Below are 19,887 nucleotides of genomic sequence, written 5' to 3'. Positions count from 1 at the left end.
GAAAGTCAAAGTTGGCTGTTCATGTTTAGGCCCTGTTCTTTATTTGGCCATCTACCCCATATTGCAGTTGTGATGACAAGCAGTTTTCAGTGTAGTTTTGTGATCTTTGATGTCATCAATTGGTGTCATTATTTTTCGTCAACTAAAACTTATTTGAACTTTCCATTCAATCGACTCAATCATACGAGTCACTCTGATTTTCGGGAATCAAATCAGTCAACCAGTCGCTTAAGTCAAACGAGTCAGTCAACCAGTCATCTCGAAAAGTCAATCGACTCAATCCAATCAACTCAAAATACGCGTTGAAACAAATCAATCAATTCAATCGACTTGATTGGTATACAACCCTGCTAGGGGCCAAAGTATAATATGTGACGAAAAAAAACAGACTTCACCATTGGAATCAGCGTCCAAAACTGTACACATGGACCAGTTTTCATGAAAATCTAAGGGGGTCCCCCTTCCCCCAAAAAACTTTGAATGCCTCTAGGGGCCAAAGTATAATATGTGGCGAAAAACAGACTTCACCGTTGGAATCAGCGTCCAAAACTGTACACATGGACCAGTTTTTATGAAAATCTAAGGGGGTCCCCCTTCGCCCCAAAAAAACAATGAATGCCTCTAGGGGCCAAAGTATAATATGTGGCGAAAAACAAACTTCACCATTGGAATCAGCGTCCAAAACTGTACCCATGGACCAGTTTTTATGAAAATCTAAGGGGTCGTAAGTGGTTAAGCGTTCTGAGGAATATCATCATGAGAAGTATGCGCATCTGGCTGACCTTATCCTCACTTCTGTATGGAAATATGAAATTGCCAAAATAAATTACTGTATTAAAAATCGAGATATTTCGAGCACAGCTCTTCGTCGGTCGATTGTAATTATTTACACACATAACAGGCACACAATGTCGAATTCGTCTCAAGTTCTTCAGTAATGTCGCAGTAAGAAATTTAAATATACAGATCCCGTGCAAATTGATCACCCTAGTTCCTACCTTAAAAATATATCTAAACATAATTCCCCAGTTAAACTAGCAGTACATATATAGGTATCTTTCAAGAACCAATTCACACACATTTATATACATTATTTTGGAAGAAGCTGCCATGATGTAGTGTTATCGTTAATTTTGGGCCTGGCGTCTCGGATGAAGATGGATTCAGCGATTCTTCTATCCGCTTCGTCTTTGCATACACGCAGGATTTTGGCCGTCACCGAGATGTCGCGTCGATCCATCTCAGGGTGCTTATGCAGCGCATGCTCTCCTAGGGGAGTGTCCTCTTCTCTGTTAATGCCGTTCCTCCGATGCTCGTTGTAGCGGAGTCTAACTGGCCTGCTCGTTTCTCCGATGTAGGTGTCGCCGCAGTGACTGCAGGTAAGTTCATATACCACGTTTTTGGTCGTGCACTTGGACTGTAGCCCCGCCTGGCATGAATGACAGCACCTTCGTCCCGAGGGGCAGGGGGCTGGGTTCAGTCGTGTCTTGACCAGTCGTTTCTTCAGGGTGTTGTTGGTGGTCCATGCTATCTCCACTGGTAATCCAGAGTTGATTGCAACCTTCTTCACCTGAGCAGCCACCTTGTCATTAACGAAGGGCAGTCGGATATATGTGCCTTGCTTCTTCTTGTTCTGTTGTCGCTGATCTGGCCGTTCCCGTCGTTCTCTTCCTCTGTCTCTGCTTCTCTCTTCATGTTTCTTCATTTCCCTCCAACTGTACTCCTTGATCATCTTCATCGGATATCCATTACTGACAAACAGATGACGTATCTTCTCGAGCCCTCTTTTTCTTGCCGCTGTGTCTGAGCCAAGACGGATCGCCCTAGTGATCTGTGATGTGAGCACAGCCTTCTTTGTAGACCTGGCATGTGCCGAGTCATACGGCAGAATGATCGGTGCCGCCATGGGCTTGAAATACAGCTCCGTGCTGTACGAGCCGTCCTGTCGCACGCTTATCAGTGTGTCCAGGTATGGCAGCGTCCCGTCCTGGTCTGATCGCTCAATCGTGAATTGAATGGCCGGATGTCTCGAGTTGAGGAAGGCCAGATATTCAGTTAGCGCCTCGCTGCCGTGCGTCCAGAGACACCATATGTCATCGATGTACCTAACATACATGTCTGGCTGAGGTCTGTCCACCTGCAGTGCCTCTGCTTCCAGCTTCCCCATGAACACTATGGCCAGAGATGGCGCAATCCTGGATCCCATGGCTATCCCATCAGATTGTTTGTAGAAGTTTTCATTGAATCGAAAGAAGTTGTTTTGTAGGCAGTGGGTGAGCAGGACTTCAACATCTTCTGGAACCTGTTTGGGCTGGTTCTGTTTGGGCTGGAAATCTGTTTGGGCTGGTTCCAGAAGATGTTGAAGTCCTGCTCACCCACTGCCTACAAAACAACTTCTTTCGATTCAATGAAAACTTCTACAAACAATCTGATGGGATAGCCATGGGATCCAGGATTGCGCCATCTCTGGCCATAGTGTTCATGGGGAAGCTGGAAGCAGAGGCACTGCAGGTGGACAGACCTCAGCCAGACATGTATGTTAGGTACATCGATGACATATGGTGTCTCTGGACGCACGGCAGCGAGGCGCTAACTGAATATCTGGCCTTCCTCAACTCGAGACATCCGGCCATTCAATTCACGATTGAGCGATCAGACCAGGACGGGACGCTGCCATACCTGGACACACTGATAAGCGTGCGACAGGACGGCTCGTACAGCACGGAGCTGTATTTCAAGCCCATGGCGGCACCGATCATTCTGCCGTATGACTCGGCACATGCCAGGTCTACAAAGAAGGCTGTGCTCACATCACAGATCACTAGGGCGATCCGTCTTGGCTCAGACACAGCGGCAAGAAAAAGAGGGCTCGAGAAGATACGTCATCTGTTTGTCAGTAATGGATATCCGATGAAGATGATCAAGGAGTACAGTTGGAGGGAAATGAAGAAACATGAAGAGAGAAGCAGAGACAGAGGAAGAGAACGACGGGAACGGCCAGATCAGCGACAACAGAACAAGAAGAAGCAAGGCACATATATCCGACTGCCCTTCGTTAATGACAAGGTGGCTGCTCAGGTGAAGAAGGTTGCAATCAACTCTGGATTACCAGTGGAGATAGCATGGACCACCAACAACACCCTGAAGAAACGACTGGTCAAGACACGACTGAACCCAGCCCCCTGCCCCTCGGGACGAAGGTGCTGTCATTCATGCCAGGCGGGGCTACAGTCCAAGTGCACGACCAAAAACGTGGTATATGAACTTACCTGCAGTCACTGCGGCGACACCTACATCGGAGAAACGAGCAGGCCAGTTAGACTCCGCTACAACGAGCATCGGAGGAACGGCATTAACAGAGAAGAGGACACTCCCCTAGGAGAGCATGCGCTGCATAAGCACCCTGAGATGGATCGACGCGACATCTCGGTGACGGCCAAAATCCTGCGTGTATGCAAAGACGAAGCGGATAGAAGAATCGCTGAATCCATCTTCATCCGAGACGCCAGGCCCAAAATTAACGATAACACTACATCATGGCAGCTTCTTCCAAAATAATGTATATAAATGTGTGTGAATTGGTTCTTGAAAGATACCTATATATGTACTGCTAGTTTAACTGGGGAATTATGTTTAGATATATTTTTAAGGTAGGAACTAGGGTGATCAATTTGCACGGGATCTGTATATTTAAATTTCTTACTGCGACATTACTGAAGAACTTGAGACGAATTCGACATTGTGTGCCTGTTATGTGTGTAAATAATTACAATCGACCGACGAAGAGCTGTGCTCGAAATATCTCGATTTTTAATACAGTAATTTATTTTGGCAATTTCATATTTCCATACAGAAGTGAGGATAAGGTCAGCCAGATGCGCATACTTCTCAAAATCTAAGGGGGTCCGAATGTGATTCTGAAAGTGAATCTGAATGCCTCTAGGGGCCAGAGTATAATATGTGGCGAAAAACAGACTTCACCATGGGAATCAGCGTCCAAAACTGTACACATGGATCAGTTTTTATGAAAATCTAAGGGGGTCCCCCTTCCCCCAAAAAACTTTGAATGCCTCTAGGGGCCAAAGTATAATATGTGGCGAAAAACAGACCGTTGGAATCAGCGTCCAAAACTGTACACATGGACCAGTTTTTATGAAAATCTAAGGGGGTCCCCCTTCGACCCAAAAAACTTTGAATGCCTCTAGGGGCCAAAGTATAATATGTGGCGAAAAACAGACTTCACCATTGGAATCAGCGTCCAAAGCTGTACCCATGGACCAGTTTTTATGAAAATCTAAGGGGGTCCCCCTTCGCCCCAAAAAACTTTGAATGCCTCTAGGGGCCAAAGTATAATATGTGGCGAAAAACAGACTTCACCATTGGAATCAGCGTCCAAAACTGTACACATGGACCAGTTTTTATGAAAATCTAAGGTGGTCCCCCTTCCCCCAAAAAACTTTGAATGCCTCTAGGGGCCAAAGTATAATATGTGGCGAAAAACAGACTTCTTCATTGGAATCAGCGTCCAAAACTGTACCCATGGACCAGTTTTTATGAAAATCTAAGGGGGTCCGAATGTGATTCTGAAAGTGAATCTGAATGCCTCTAGGGGCCAAAGTATAATATGTGGCGAAAAACAGACTTCACCATGGGAATCAGCGTCCAGAACTGTACACATGGACCAGTTTTTATGAAAATCTAAGGGGGTCCCCCTTCTCCAAAAAAACTTTGAATGCCTCTAGGAGCCAAAGTATAATATGTGGCGACAAAACAGACTTCACCGTTGGAATCAGCGTCCAAAACTGTACACGTGGACCAGTTTTTATGAAAATCTAAGGGGGTCCCCCTTCGACCAAAAAAAAACTTTGAATGCCTCTAGGGGCCAAAGTATAATATGTGGCGAAAAACAGGCTTCACCATTGGAATCAGCGTCTAAAACTGTACCCATGGACCAGTTTTTATGAAAATCTAAGGGGGTCCCCCTTCGCCCCCAAAAAACTTTGAATGCCTCTAGGGGCCAAAGTATAATATGTGGCGAAAAACAGACTTCACCATTGGAATCAGCGTCCAAAACTGTACACATGGACCAGTTTTTATGAAAATCTAAGGGGGTCCCCCTTCCCCAAAAAAAACTTTGAATGCCTCTAGGGGCCAAAGTATAATATGTGGCGAAAAACAGACTTCACCGTTGGAATCAGCGTCCAAAACTGTACACATGGACCAGTTTTTATGAAAATCTAAGGGGGTCCCCCTTCGCCCCCAAAAAACTTTGTATGCCTCTAGGGGCCAAAGTATAATATGTGGCGAAAAACAGACTTCACCATTGGATTCAGCGTCCAAAACTGTACACATGGACCAGTTTTTATGAAAATCTAAGGGGGTCCGAATGTGATTCTGAAAGTGAATCTGAATCTGAGGCTGTCTTGACAGACGTCGTTCGCGGCTGGAAAAACACCAATACGGGCGAGGGTCAAGTTGAAAGTATTAATTTGGTTCAAAACAATGATGTAGATAAGATAGTTATTTCAATCTAAATATCCTATGACGGTCGCCGCTTACTAATCATGCGGCATACACGCCGCACATAACCGCCAATGCCGCAACGCAGCTTAGATTTCGAAGTAAGCATTTAGTCTCACCCCTAGAAACCAGCGTGACCACTCCACGGACGTTTATTTATACGTCCGTGGACCACTCCTTGGGATTTATCCCAAGATCTTGGGATTTCAGCCTCCGTCTTGGGATCTTGGGAACTGACACCAAAGCTTGCGATCTAGAGCTCACCGAGCGTTTCCGGCTTTTTCAACGAAAATATTTCAAAAAATGCAAATCCTTCCAAAAATACCAAAGTTAACTACATACTAATAATCAGAAATCATAGAAGTTACTTGAAATACTAATGGCGTTTGAAATACTAATAGCACTTCCACATATCAGCTATAATATATCAGCATATAGCTGATATGATATAGGTTATAATTCTTAACCCTCGCCCATGTAGGGGGGGGGGGGTGGTGCAACCCCCCCCCCGAGGTTTTTCTCAGCTACACGCCGAACCGTTTCAGATAGCCTGCTCAAATTTTCAGTACCCTTTGGGGCATCCTTTGCGCAACTTTTGGTAATTTTTTTGTCAAGGTCATGTCAGGTCACGGAGTTATGACGTCATAAAGGGAACAACCTCCGGCCAGATTTACGCTAAATTGGAGATTGCTTCACATTCGTATAAATGCCGACTGACCTGACGCACTGATGGATTGTTTTAGAATCACAACTGGCTGATTTGACATTGGCACAATGTCCGTTGACATTTTGAAGGTCACTAAAGGTCAAGGTAAGGTCAGTGACCTCGGTTGACCTGTAATGACTTCTTGCACTTGCATGCCTTTTCAGGGTATTTTGATGCCCTGAATTCGAATTTGCTATCCATTGCAGGCATCGTCGGTTGTTTCTTATGGTTAATTTTGGGTCAGGGTCAGGTCAGTGACGTCACACGCCTGACGTGAACCAATGCACAAATGACCTTGCAGACTTCCGATGCTCCCAACGCATCATTTTTAGAGTTATGACATCGAAATACACACCAAACGATAGAGAATTGATCAAGGATCACGATAGTGAAGGTTTCAAGTCGATATCTCTTACCGTTTTGCCGCAATCGGCGCGGAAATCTGAAAAAAAGTTAGATTTTTTCCGAAAATTTGACCTTTGACCGGTCATAAGTAGGTCAAATGTTGACCTAGGACCAAAAAATATACCACCAATCGCGAGATCTCGTTGAGAGCAATCCGTTGGTCTTTTCCGCTAAGCTCTACGACGCTTCGTTTTCAAACGCCAGGGGGGGTCGCACCCCCCCCCTGCATGGGCGAAGGTGGCAAAACACCGTTTACGGACGAGGGTTAAATCAAAATTCATCCTAACGGCCTTGGCCTTGACAGAATCAAAACAAAAGGAGCTGACATACGCCAATTCGCGATTCTGGCCGAACGTGGTCTCGAGAATCAGGTCACAGGTGAAAGGTCATTTGGGTCAGGGTCATGATATTTTCAGAGTAGGTGTAAAATTGATCATCTCGAGTTTACTGAAAGCTTCGTCGCGATCGGCCGCTTTTTGCGCGAGTTATTCGCGAAAAACCATGCGAAGGTTAAAAATAAAAAAAATTGAGGGAATAAGTGGCCACTGCGACCCACCGAGTCGTCTCCAGTTACCAGTGCTTAAAACTAAAAGTCACTTAGGTACGGTCAGGCCGGGCCGCCCACTCTGAAAACGTTCCCCCAATAGAATTATATTCTTCTTGCGAGTCTTATTGCGACAATAAATTCATTTCTAAGAGCTTGGGATGTCGAGGCGCAAAAAGGACCGATCTTGGGATATTGTGCTGACTGCTGACCGTCTTGGGATATACGAAAAAGTTTAGTGGTCACGCTGCTAGAAACCACAATTTTCATTATATAAACTTAAATAGACCACTTTTGCCGAATATTGTGGACACAATAACAGGACAATTATTAACTGGAGATGGCGGCATACATATGAAGCTTTATGTTTAGTAGCACACTCTAGCACATGTCGTATTATACATCGTTCGAATCGCCGATCTCTTCTGACCATGTCCACCAAACGGCATCGCGCCATTTTGCGCCATTTTGCTTCTACGGTGGATAACGTGAGCCATGTTCAGTCCGCGAGCGGCTGTGGCTCCTGTTCGATACGACTAAGCTCATTGACCTGGCTCGAAGCTGGTGTCACCTGGTGTGCGCCTAAATGTGGTTTGACTTTTGCCATAAGATGTGCTTATTGAAATCTCAAGTAGGCATAACGCTGTGCTCAAGAAAAACTGTCCGATTTCTTGTCGCGTTTGATGTCCAAGCCGCACAAGTTTCGTGGTCGGGTTAAGATCTAACGTCAAAAGCGCCTATGTGTTTGTATTCTTCGCGTCGTGCTGACCTTAGTTGCTGCCCGGCCGGGGCCGACTGACGGTGGCTGGCAACAGCTGTAGATGCGGTCACGTGACGCCCTGGGGCGTCCTGTCGGTCAGTGCAGCGCGGTCGGCTGGCGGGCTCGCCACACTTGCGTTCGAAGCGGCCTGGGCCGGCGGGCGAGCCGTGCGAACGTGCGCCAAATCTTGGGCCGAGTGGCCTGTCGCTGTTGGGCCGAATCTCGTTGGGCAGTTCGCAGGGCTGGGAAAAATGCTGAATCTGCTACATACCAGATATTACGAGAAACTCTTATTAGCTACATTGCCAAAAATGTTCCTCACATCATTTCTGCTAAATAAAATGATTTTACAAGTCAATAGAAATTCTGGACAGAACTTTCCACTACCATTTTCTATCTTTTCTCAAAGTGACTGCTTTAAATGTTTTGATTTAGTTAGATGCACGCACAAAAAAGATACAGTGTCTTGCTTCTGCCCCTGTGAATGTCCTTTTTCTTATTTCTTACTCTTTGTAGGAAGCATACAAATACCAAAATAAGGTGCTGTCGGATTTTCTCAGGGCAAGTTCCATCACCCCCCGGAGCACCAGAAAGCTCCAGTGAGGCCTAGAATTTTCCTATCAGCATCCCAGCACCTTTTATAGGATTCAGAGGTATTACTACTCAGGCAGAAAGTATTTGGAAGAAATCAGGTTGATTTGGCTAATCAGTCTGGTCAACAATTTACAATCATTGTGCATGCCGAACCCACTGTACAAATGTTGCCAGTTGTCACCTATCAATGTTTAGAGTGTGTCTCTGTTTGTTCACATAGTTTGTATTCTAGCCTTGTCGCGTAGGGTCGGCGTCGGGTCATAAGTGGTCATAAATGGAGGTCCATGTGCCACACATGTGCGCGGCAGCAGGGACACGCCGGCCCGTATATCGGGCGGCCCGGCTGGACAATGGGAGACGAACGGGCAGTGGAGAGCAGGGCGGGAGAGAGAGAGGACGGGTCGGTGTGCGCGTTGAGATGTAAGAAGGGTGAAGAAATACAGTCTACGATAGACGCAAAGTTTGAATGCCACAAGCTATTTCGGCATTTTTCTGACAAGTGGTGAGAAGATGCCGAGTGTCGAGGAGGAGACCAGTGACGCCGCGGGAAGAGCGGTGATGGAGGTGACTCCGGCGTTCGACGCCAGGACTATTCCGGAGTTCGACGGAACTGGAAACGTAGTGGAGTGGCTGGAGCAGGCTGCTCTCCTGTGCGAGCTGCGATCAGTGTCCTTGATGGCTGTGTTGCCGACTCGCCTGCGCGGCGGTGCTTTCGCGGTGTGGTCCCGAATGCCCGCAGCGACTCGTCATCAGCTGCCCAGCGTGAAGGCTAAGCTGCTGAGGGCCTTCGCCATGGACCCGTTCACCGCGCAGGCGGAAATGGCACGGCGTCGCCTTCATCCCGGAGAGACGGCGGATGTGTACTTAGCGGCGCTGCAGCAGCTAGCTGAGTTGATGGGAGGTCTGCCGGAGAGAGCTATCGCCATCACCTTCGTCAATGGGCTGCCGGAGGCTGCGCAAGCTGCGGTTCGGGACGGGCTCGGAGACGAGTTCACTCTCGAGTACGTCCTGGACCGAGCGAGGGCCGTACTGTCCAGGACAGCAGTCACGGCAGCGCCACCGGCGGCGGCAGCGGCGGCGGCGGGGGCGGCGGCGGCGGCGGCGGCGGGGGCGGCGGCGGCGGCGGCGAGTGGGCCATCACGTGACATTTCAAGGTCAAGTCGCCGGCCGGCTCCGATCAGATGCTGGATATGTGGTCGCCCAGGTCATATCGCCCGGATGTGCCCAAACGGCTGCGGCGGGGGAGCTGCATCAGCGCCAGCACCTCTTCCGCCGTCCACCGAGCCGGCAGCAGAGCGCCGGTAATCCAGATGCTGTTCGACGGGCGACCGTGTCACGCGCTGGTGGACACGGGCTGCGAGGAGACCGTGGTGTTCGCGGGTTGTGTCGATAAATGGGATCGATGTGAGACAAACTTGACCGCGGTGAATAGGAGTGTCGTGCGATGCTGCGGGAGTGCAGAGGTGCTGCTGGAGGCACAAGGCCGGCGGGCGGTGGTCCGTGCTGTGGTAGTGGCGGAAAGGTTGTTGGGTGTTGACGTGCTGTTGGGCATGACCGGGTTAGAGGCGCTGGGTGGTGTGTTTGTTAGTGGTGGAGAGGTGCGTTTTGGTGGTAAAGTGGTGACGGGGGAGCGTTCGGGGTGCGCCGGTGTAAAGGCAGAATCGAGCGGTATGTCGGCAGCGGTGTCTCAGGGGCGTGGTCCAGTGGACAGACAAATCGAGACGGCTGATTTTGTGGCTAAGTTCAGCGACGGAAAGTGGACAGTTTGGTGGAAGTGGGCCGACGGAAAGGAGCCAAAACAACTCAAGAATACTGTGCCGCAATATCGCGTGCCGGCAGAGTCGCAGGAGCGGTTCGACGCAGAGTTACGGCTGTGGATTGAGGAAGGGTGGCTGCAACCGTACAATGAGCAGGAACACGGGCCGGTGCGTGGCCTAATTCCGCTCATGGCGGTCACCCAGGAAGCCAAGGACAAGGTCAGGCCGGTGCTCGACTACCGTGAACTGAATGAGCACCTGGTGGCTCATACGGCTGAAGCTGATGTGTGCCGCGACCAGCTCCGCAAGTGGCGGCAACACGGCGACGATGTGGCCGTCATCGACCTGAAGAAGGCGTTCCTGCAGCTGCACGTGGCCCAGGAGCTGTGGCCGTTTCAGACGGTAATCGTGGACGGCCAGCGACATTGTCTGACAAGGGTCGGATTTGGTCTCAGCGTTGCAAGCGGCATCATGCGAGCGGTAGTGCGGGAAGTTTTGGATCAAAGTCCAGAGATCGCAAAAGCAGTGCTCCCGTACGCTGACGACCTGCTCGTCAACGAGACGCTCATCTCTGCTGAGCGGGTGGCCGAACATTTTGCCGCATACGGGCTCTCGTGTAAGCCACCGGAACGGGTAGCGGATGAGGCCGGAGCCCGGATGCTGGGGATCCGAGTGAGACGGCAGTCTGGCGGTGACGGCACACTGAGATGGTCTCGGGACGGCGTGACACCAGCCGAGCCACCCGGGGTGCTGACCAGGCGGTCAATCTTCGCCTGGGCGGGCCAGCTAACATCACACGTGCCCGTCGCCGGTTGGCTGCGGCCGGCCGCCGCCTGGCTGAAAAGGGCGGCGAACAAGGTCACCAAAGATTGGGACTCACCGATCACCGACGATGACCTGCGCAAACAAGTCAGTGATGTGGCCCGGCGGCTGGCAGAGTGCGACCCGGCACGAGGACAGTGGTGCGTCTCAGGAGACTCGGTGACGGTGTGGACTGATGCCAGCTCCATCGCCCGCGGCGTAGTGCTAAGTGACCCCACCACGGGTGAGGTTATCGAAGACGCCGCGTGGCTCCGATCTGACAGTAACTCAGACATGCACATAAACCTATCGGAGCTGGATGCCTCGCTGAACGGTATGAATATGGCGGTGGCGTGGGGATTCAAGCGTGTGATCCTCCGCACAGACTCTGTCACTGTTCAGCGCTGGCTGACCGACGCTCTGACAGGCCGTGCCCGACTGAGAACGAAGGCACAGTCGGAAATGCTGGTTCGGCGGCGGGTGGCCGTTTTCAAGCAGCTCTCCAGCGAGTACGACCTCGTCGTGACAGTGGAGCTCGTGCCGTCGGCTGCCAACCGTGCAGACGAACTCACGAGAGTACCAAAAGAGTGGATCAGAACCGGAAGCGAGCAGGCGACAGGTGTGGTGGCGGCCGTCAGGAGAGCTCGACCTGAGGACATAATGGCGGTGCATGAAAGTGTGGGACACCAGGGAGTGCGGCGGACGTGGTGGTATGCGCGCCGAGAGCTGGGAAAGAGCGTGACGAAGTCGGCCGTTCGTCAGATCGTTAGATCGTGCCAGGTGTGTGCGTCGATCGACCCAGCCCCGTCGCGCTGGAAGCATGGTGCCTTGGCGGTCGAGCGCAACTGGGAGCGGCTGGCAATGGACGTAACCCATTTCCGCGGAAAACACTATCTCACCGTGATTGACTGTGGGCCGTCGCGATACGCCATGTGGCGTGAGATCCGCCGCTCTGACGGGAGCGAGATCGTCAGACAACTCGAGGCTCTGTTTTTGGAGCGAGGAGCACCGGCCGAGCTTCTAATGGATAATGCGACCGAATTCAAGGGTCGCGAGCTGAAGGCGTTCGCGGTGCGGTGGGACGTCGAGCTGAGGTATCGCGCGGCCTATGAACCTGGTGGGAATGGCATCATCGAGCGCCACCACCGCACCATCAAAGTGATGGCCGCCCGTCAGGGATGCACCGTACCAGAAGCCGTGCACCGATATAATGTCACGCCCAAGGACGGGCGTGATATTACCACGGCCCCGATGCATGGTGCCTACCGTCAGGCTGGCAGAGACTTGTGCGTGCAGTCACAGGGAAACACAGCTGCTCCTCCTCAGACGGCCGGCCAGCCTGGTGTGTATCAGCCCGGTGATGCGGTGTGGGTCCGAAAACGGGGCGATCGGTGCACCGCCGTGTCAAAGGAGGGCACTGTCACCAAAGTCGTATCCGCTCAGACGATTGAAGTGGATGGAGTCCCATGGCACGTGCGGAACATTCGTCATCGTCCTGCCAACAACGGTGACGACGCAATGGCTGCTTCGACGGATGATTCAATGGCTGCTTCGACGGAACGCGGGCGCGGCGCGCAGTTCTCTGCGCGCCGCGCCCGCGTTCGGCTGCGGCGCCGGGAGCTCCGCTCCCCTCCCGTTTGCCCCGCGTCCCGACCTTTGTCCACCGCCGTGTGTGGTTGGAGGATTGTGAGAATTGTGTGGTTTACACCGTTGCTGCTTCGAGCGTGATTGAGTGCGTTAAAAGCTACCAGTGACTATGCTTCGCGAGCTAGCGCGAGCTCTGGTGTTCCTGGTGCTCACTCACCTTTTGGTTTCGGCTGCAAGACCTGCATCATTGCCGCCACCGACTGGCCGCTCACTGCTGTCGACGGCTTACGACGTCTGCTCCGCGCCCTCTCGCCGATGCCGACGATGTGCTGGCCGGCCGCTGTGCTCACCTGCCTCTGCGTGGCTTGACGATTGTCGTGACCTTGACCCTGGTCATGACCCCGCACGCGGTCGACCAGCGGCTGGCCGCTGTCGGCGCCGGGGTAGGCGTGGCCCTTGCGCTCGGCGCCGGGGCTGCAGGGGCGGCAGGTCGTGGCGGTCCGGCGGTCGGCGGGATGTTCTCGTCGGACTGATAAACATCCAGTCGCTGCTTCCGAAGGTGGTGTCACTGCAACACGATGAACTCCGCCTATTGGACTACGACTTCCTCGTCATTACCGAAACGTGGCTGAAGCGCTCCACCCCGACACGGCTCGTGACCTTCCCTGGGTTCACGCTCCACCGCGCGGACCGGCCTGGCGGCTCTGGCTTTGGCGGGGTGGCTATCCTGTGTCGCGACAACTACAGCTGCTCCGTTGTCGCCCAGCCGGAGCCGGAGTGTGCCGCCTGTCAGCTGGAGAGCCTCTGGCTTCGGGTGAGGCCGCCTGTCGGTCCACCGTTTACCCTGGCCGCCGTGTACCGGCCTCCACGCCGGACCGCGGCGGCACTCAGCGCGGACATTGGTGCACTTGAAACTCAGTACCAACGTGTTTTATTGCAATACGAGGGACCTGTTTTTATCATGGGTGACCTCAATTGCAATATGCTTGACTCTATGACTAACGCCGGCCGAGCTCGCCTGGCTGACATGCTTGAAGCTTTTCATCTGTTTCAATTCGTCTCACAACCCACATTCTCATCAGGTTCTTTGCTCGACGTTGTGATTTCCAATGCGGGCGACGGTGTTAAGAAAATAGGAGTTTTTAGATGCGCTTTTAGTCCTCATTGTTTTGTCCGATCACTTTTAAAGTTTACGAGATGTCGTCCAAAGCCCTGTCGTGTCCCCACTCGCAAATTGAAGGATGTCGACCGTACGCGTTTGTTGCATGACTTGAACTTCGCTGACTGGTCTAGGGTTTTTAATTCCGTTCCCGTGTGTGATAAGTGGTCTCATTTTCTTTCCGTTTTAGTTCCGATCATTGACAAGCATGCTCCAATCAAATGTATTACTATCAGGAACCCGAACGCGCCACCTGTGACCCGTGCCACCCTCGACCTGATGGCACTGCGGCGGGGAGTTTTGCGTCGCGAGGGCAAATCGCCGGCCTTCCGCGATCTGGATAGGCAGGTCAGGTCAGCCATCCGTCGTGACTGCTGTGCGGGTATCGAGGAGAGTCTGCGTACTCGAGGGAGCGGCTCCCTGTACCGCAGTATCCGACCCATTCTGACAGGGAAGAGGGACGGCGCGCGCAACCTCCCCGCCGCTACACCGGACGAGATGAACGAGCATTTTGTGAGTGTGGGACCACGTGTAGCCGCTAGCCTGGCTGGCCTCGGTCCGCCGCCTGATGTCCCGTGCCGTCTGCCCCGCGTGGGTGCGTGTGGGTTTCGGGTGGCGGGCACGACCCTTGCCGGCTTGCGGGAGGTTATGTTCTCCATGAGGCGCTCCGGTGCGTGTGGGTCTGATGGCATCTGCATCCGCATCCTACTCCTCTGTTTTGACGCCATAAGTCCCATCCTTCTCCACATTATCAACACATGCCTTACCTCCTGTGACTTCCCCCAAACCTGGAAACACTCCCTGGTGTTCCCTATTTTCAAATCCGGTGATCCTGCCATGACCTCCAATTACCGTCCTATTTCCATTGTACCTGTCATGGCCAAGATTGTTGAGCGTGTGGTGCAGAGCCAGCTGCTTGCCTACATGTCTCACAATCACCTCCTATCCTCATCCCAGCACGGCTTCCGTCCTCGTCATTCCACTGAAACCGCTCTACTATCTGTCACAAACCGTATCCTTTCCAACATGGATCATGGTCATATCTCACTCCTATGTCTCCTGGACCTTAGCAAATGTTTTGATGTCATCCCACATCATCTACTCCTTTCCAAGCTAGAACTGTACAACATAGATCCCACTTGGTTTTCCGCTTACCTTTCCGGTCATTCTCAGTCAGTCTCTATCTCCAGTCCTTCCGATCGTAGAGTGGTTTCAAAGCCCCTTCCTAACACCATGGGAGTGTTCCAGGGATCCGTCCTCGGTCCTCTCCTGTTCACCATCTTCGCTAATGACCTCAGTCTGCACGCGCCGGACGCCCATGTGATCCAGTACGCTGACGATACCCAAATCCTAATATCCGACGTCAAATCCAATCTCCCATCCCTCATCCAACGCATGGAGACCATCCTTGCATCCCTGTCTTCATGGTTCCATGCTCATGGTCTGAAACTCAACGCTGCCAAAACTGAACTCCTTCTCCTAGGTACCAGACAGAACACCCGGCACCTCCCTCCTGTCAGCGTACGGATCGGTGGGGAGACCGTTCAGGAGAGCCGCACTGCTAAAAATCTCGGCGTTATTTTTGACAAACATCTGACTTGGGAAGCACACGTGACCGATATCGTTCACAAGTGCATCGGCATCCTGATCGGTCTCCGTCACCTGAGACATTTCCTCCCGCAGAGGGCTCTGCTCTCAATAGTTCAGAGTTTGGTGCTTTCGCGAGTATCTTACTGCATCTCAGTTTACGGGAACGGATCCGCGGCGAACGATGCTCGGATGCTCAAGGTTGTCAATTTTGCAGCGCGTGTAGTGACCGGTCTTAGGAAATTTGATCACATCTCTCGAGCGCGAAATCAGTTGTGTTTTATGGTGCCGCGGCAAATGCATGATTTGTATACCTTGACTGCAGCTCACAAGATACTTGTCAGTGGAGAGCCGTCCGAACTGGCCTCACTCTTCCAGTGCTTTTCCGACGCGCGCAATTGTGACCGGCCAACTAGACAGGACGGGCGTCTTCGGCCGCCGGCTTTCCGAACCGTGACCGGACAGCGATCTTTTAGTTACCGAGCTGTGACGCTTCTCAACCGCCTACCAATCGAGACCCGAGCTCTGGGCCCGTCTGCTTTTAAGCGCGCTGCCAAGTCGCTGGTACTGCAGTAGCTTTTACGACCGTGTGTGCATGAGCGGTGTGCGTGTATGTATGCTGTGTACATGTTGCGTGACATCCCTCCCACCTCATTGACACTTTGTTTTATCTATCTAACTTAAGGCACAGAATAGCCACAACCATGTGTGGAGTGTCTGTTGATGTAATACATACATACATACATACATACATGATGAGCAGGAAGAGGAGATCGCCTGTCCGGTTCCGACCGCCCATGTGCCTGGACAGCTGGCCATTGAGGCGCCGGCGGCGATGGAGCCGTCAGAGCTGACCCCAGCTGTCGCGCCGACCGAGCAGACCGAGCCGGTCCCTCGAGCAGCAGCTGAGGCGGATGGCGGTGCCGGAACAGAGGAGCGGATCCATACAGTGAAAGTTGTAAAAACAGAAACTGAGGGATTGTCAAACGACCGTGTGAACGAAAGTAGAGAGCCAGCGGAAAGTGTAGATAATATCGATAGTTATAGTGACGTGCTAAGAAGGGGTTTGCGCTGCAGGCGTGCGCCGCAACTCTTCGGCGCTCCCATCCCCCATTAGTTAAATTGTAGTTAAATGTGTTCTTTAGGAACAGGGGGGAATGTGTCTCTCTGTTTGTTCACATAGTTTGTATTCTAGCCTTGTCGCGTAGGGTCGGCGTCGGGTCATAAGTCAGACTTGTAAACGATTCAAAAAAAATTCAGTTGATTCAGTCACGACTCACTTGATGAAATGACCGATTCAATCACAACTCAATCAAACAGTCAGATTTTCCAAGCGATTCAATCACGACTCATTGGCCTAATGAATCAACTCAATCACGACTCATCCCATTAGCAGTGATTCAGGGAATGACTCAACTCATGATTCAACTCAACTCGATTCAATCAACATGTTATATAAAATATATATCGATATGTAATGTCAATTTCAAAATTTTTGATATTGATACCAAAATGATACCAACTAAATACACTGGGAAAATACCAATAACAAACCGAGCGGAGAAAAAATGTTAAAAAGTACCAAATCTATACTTAATTCAACAAAATTTTAAGCATTTACAAAAATATGGTGTAAAGATGATAATTTAAGTTCAGAATAATCAAGTTCTGTTACAAATGAAGCTACCAGAGGACTTATAGAATTTATTTATCTTCTTACAAAAGGAAACATATGCAAAATTTCACAGAATGCTACCACACATCATCAGCGTCATCGAAAAGGACCAAAATTTGCAAACCAATTGTGATACCCAAACTGAAATAGCTGGTGATCAGGATCAGCCATATCAAAAAAGTATTGATTGGTACGTTATCCCGCGCGGGGCTGGGGGGGGGTAAATTTTACCCCCCCCTAGCGAATTTTTGCGATATCTCAAAAACGGCGGCGCGCAGCGCCGCCAAACTTTCCATGGTGTGTCGTTTCGGGAACTAGCGAATGAAGTTTAGTACCGCCGTTCACCAGTGGATGGCGCTAGCTGGTAGTTTCGGCGAAAACTCCGTCTGAGATGTTTGAAGGCTTCCCTTAATCCCTTGTTCAAACATGGACCCCGTCAGCCCCGCAGAGGTATTTGTCCAGTGTACACCGCACCTGAGGACGGGTCAGCTGAGGGAGGGGAGTCACTATTGTGGCCTGAGGAATGCCGCGCCGGTCGGGGGACGGAGTCGGGAGAAGGGGGAGGGAGGCAGCGCCGTTCTTGCGGTGACGGGCTGGCTTGTCGCCTCAGCCTGGCTGGCTACGCTCAGTCGGCGAGGCGCTGCGCATGACCCGGGAGCAGCTGAGAGTCCATATAGACAATTGGCTCTTTTGTAAGCACGAACACTTGGAATGTTGCTGGTGCAGAATTTTAGCATAGAGACGATGTTTTTTTTTTGTGCCAAATTTTGTGTAGGTAGGTACATGTAGGGAAGTTGTAGAAATTTATTGTGACAAAGTTTCCAAAAAATCGGTCCAATTTTTTAACCCTATTAGTGGCAGGGGTGGGTTGTTTTTATCCACCCCTCAGGTTTTTCGGGAATATCTCCGAAACCGCTGAAGCTACGATGCTGAAATTTTCTGACTTTTCCTAAAACTAAATTGGGCACATTCCCTGAAAATTTCAAGTTCATAACTTTACCAGGGGCGGCTCCAGAGCACTGGGAATTGGGGGGTCCTATTCGTGAAGCGAGCCATTTGGGCGAAGATCACGATGCTGCACCAGTTTTACGAACAGTGAATGAAAGGTATCATGTGATAACATATACAAAGTTATTGTGCATCCTCTTTTGACACGTTTTTGCTATAATAGGCGGATCCAGGCGTCCAAAAAGGGGGGTTACTTTTTACCTCCCAACATAGGTGCCCTGACACCGCCTATGCATGACCAATACAATTTTAGTCGTTCTCTCATAAGAAAATTGTAACATAACAAGACCATTGCCACCCTTTTTAGAAACAGTACCAACAAAAACCTTATTTACTATACTTTTTGTGTACCCCCAATCTCAATGATCTGTATCCGCCTATGATTTTTGAAAATGCATATTTTTAGGATCCTTGTGAATTCCTGGTTCATTCTCTATCGATCGGCAAAAGTTGCGTTAAGATTGGTTCAGAAACCTGGCCGTGGTAAACAGTCTAAAATGTATCTGCAATTTGCCCGTTTTTACCCCCCTCTACCCCCTATTGACATTTTTTAATTTTATTTTTTTTAGAAATGTAGATCTCGTTGAGCCAAATCGAATGACGTTTGAATTTTGAAAATCGGCCGGTTAGATCTCGAGATATCAAGGGGGGGTCGTAAACAGCCCCCCCCTGCCACTAATATGGGGTAGCCAGGAGCCTGCCACTAATAGGGTTAAAGATATCGAGGTTTTAGTGACGTCATGATTTGAGTTTTCGACAAAAAAACGACACATGTTAAAAAATCATGGGTATAAAATCACAGAATAGACATACAGACATGCCGTAAACGTCATTGCACTGCCAATACCTACCATGAACAATCAAATTGCCATCTGCCATCTTCGATTTTTGATTACCTATCGTTACGGAGCGAGCGAAGCGAGCGGAGTCTTACGTAGAATAACGGAAATTTCTGAGCATGAGCGGCCGGCCGTGGTCACGATTCTGCGACGCTTATATCTCAGCAACCACTTGACCGATTTACACGCGGTAATTTTTGTAGGGTAGCTTCATTCCTTCTACCAAGTATTGGACTATTCCCGATGCATGTGGGTGACCCCTCATGCACGTGCCACATGCAAAACGAAGAGGTGTCACTTTTGTAATTGTTGCAATATCTCGGTAACTACTTGGCCGATTGCGCTGAAAGTTGGCATGTAGGTAGGCACCCACTAGGCAATGCACATCATGTGCCAGAATTGGGGTGCTGCTGCACGTGCGCACGTGCAGGGGTCGTTTCCAGATCTCGAGAACGGCTCGACCGATTGCGCTCAAATTTGGTACACAGATAGGGACCGGTTAGTAGGGTGCCGTGCACAAGTCAGTTGGGACCCATTTTGCACGTGCGCACGTGCAGGGTGCCGCTTCCAGATCTCGAGAACGGCTGGGCCGATTGTGCTCAAATTTGGCACATCGCTAGAGACCGGTTAGTAGGGTGCCGTGCACAAGTCAGCTGGAGGTACCCCCTCGAAATTTCGCACGTGCAAGGGTCACCCTCTCGCTCGCTCCGTTAGTCGCCCCAAAAGGCGTTGTACTGGTTCTACGGTTTCCAAAATCTTGAATGGAATCTTGGCAATGTCTTGTGACTACTTCACGACCATGATGCATGCATTTCATAACCCACACCCCGCTGGGGGTCCTGGAATTAGGTACACGCCCTGTTGGTGGGCGGGGGAGTTTGAACACCCTCCTTTTAGCTCGGCTCCTGGGCCATGTAGCGATACGGGGAAAGCGACGTTCGAAAA

The 19,887-nt window shown here is 50.8% G+C and overlaps 3 protein-coding genes across 3 annotated transcripts; 2 read left to right on the top strand and 1 right to left on the bottom strand.

The window, feature by feature from the left end:
* Positions 1-1,090: 1,090 nt before the first annotated feature.
* LOC122388700 lies at positions 1,091-2,206 on the bottom strand. The gene has a single exon (XM_043379998.1). It carries the CDS (start codon positions 2,204-2,206, stop codon positions 1,091-1,093), a length of 1,116 nt encoding a protein of 371 aa, XP_043235933.1.
* A 236-nt stretch (positions 2,207-2,442) lies between these two features.
* Positions 2,443-3,558, top strand: LOC122388698. Its single transcript, XM_043379997.1, has one exon. The coding sequence runs from the start codon at positions 2,443-2,445 to the stop codon at positions 3,556-3,558; it is 1,116 nt and encodes a 371-aa protein (XP_043235932.1).
* Positions 3,559-10,475: 6,917 nt separating this feature from the next.
* Positions 10,476-13,043, top strand: LOC122388697. Its single transcript, XM_043379996.1, has 2 exons — positions 10,476-12,245; positions 12,912-13,043. Exons 1-2 carry the CDS (start codon positions 10,476-10,478, stop codon positions 13,041-13,043), a joined length of 1,902 nt encoding a protein of 633 aa, XP_043235931.1.
* The last annotated feature ends 6,844 nt before the right edge of the window (positions 13,044-19,887 follow it).

The sequence above is a fragment of the Amphibalanus amphitrite genome, unplaced genomic scaffold (genome assembly GCF_019059575.1).
Source record: "Amphibalanus amphitrite isolate SeventyFive unplaced genomic scaffold, NRLGWU_Aamphi_draft 000332F_arrow, whole genome shotgun sequence".
Classification (NCBI taxonomy): domain Eukaryota; kingdom Metazoa; phylum Arthropoda; class Thecostraca; order Balanomorpha; family Balanidae; genus Amphibalanus; species Amphibalanus amphitrite.
The sequence above is the reverse complement of the archived record's forward strand: the minus strand, read 5'-3'. Positions and strand labels throughout refer to the sequence as shown.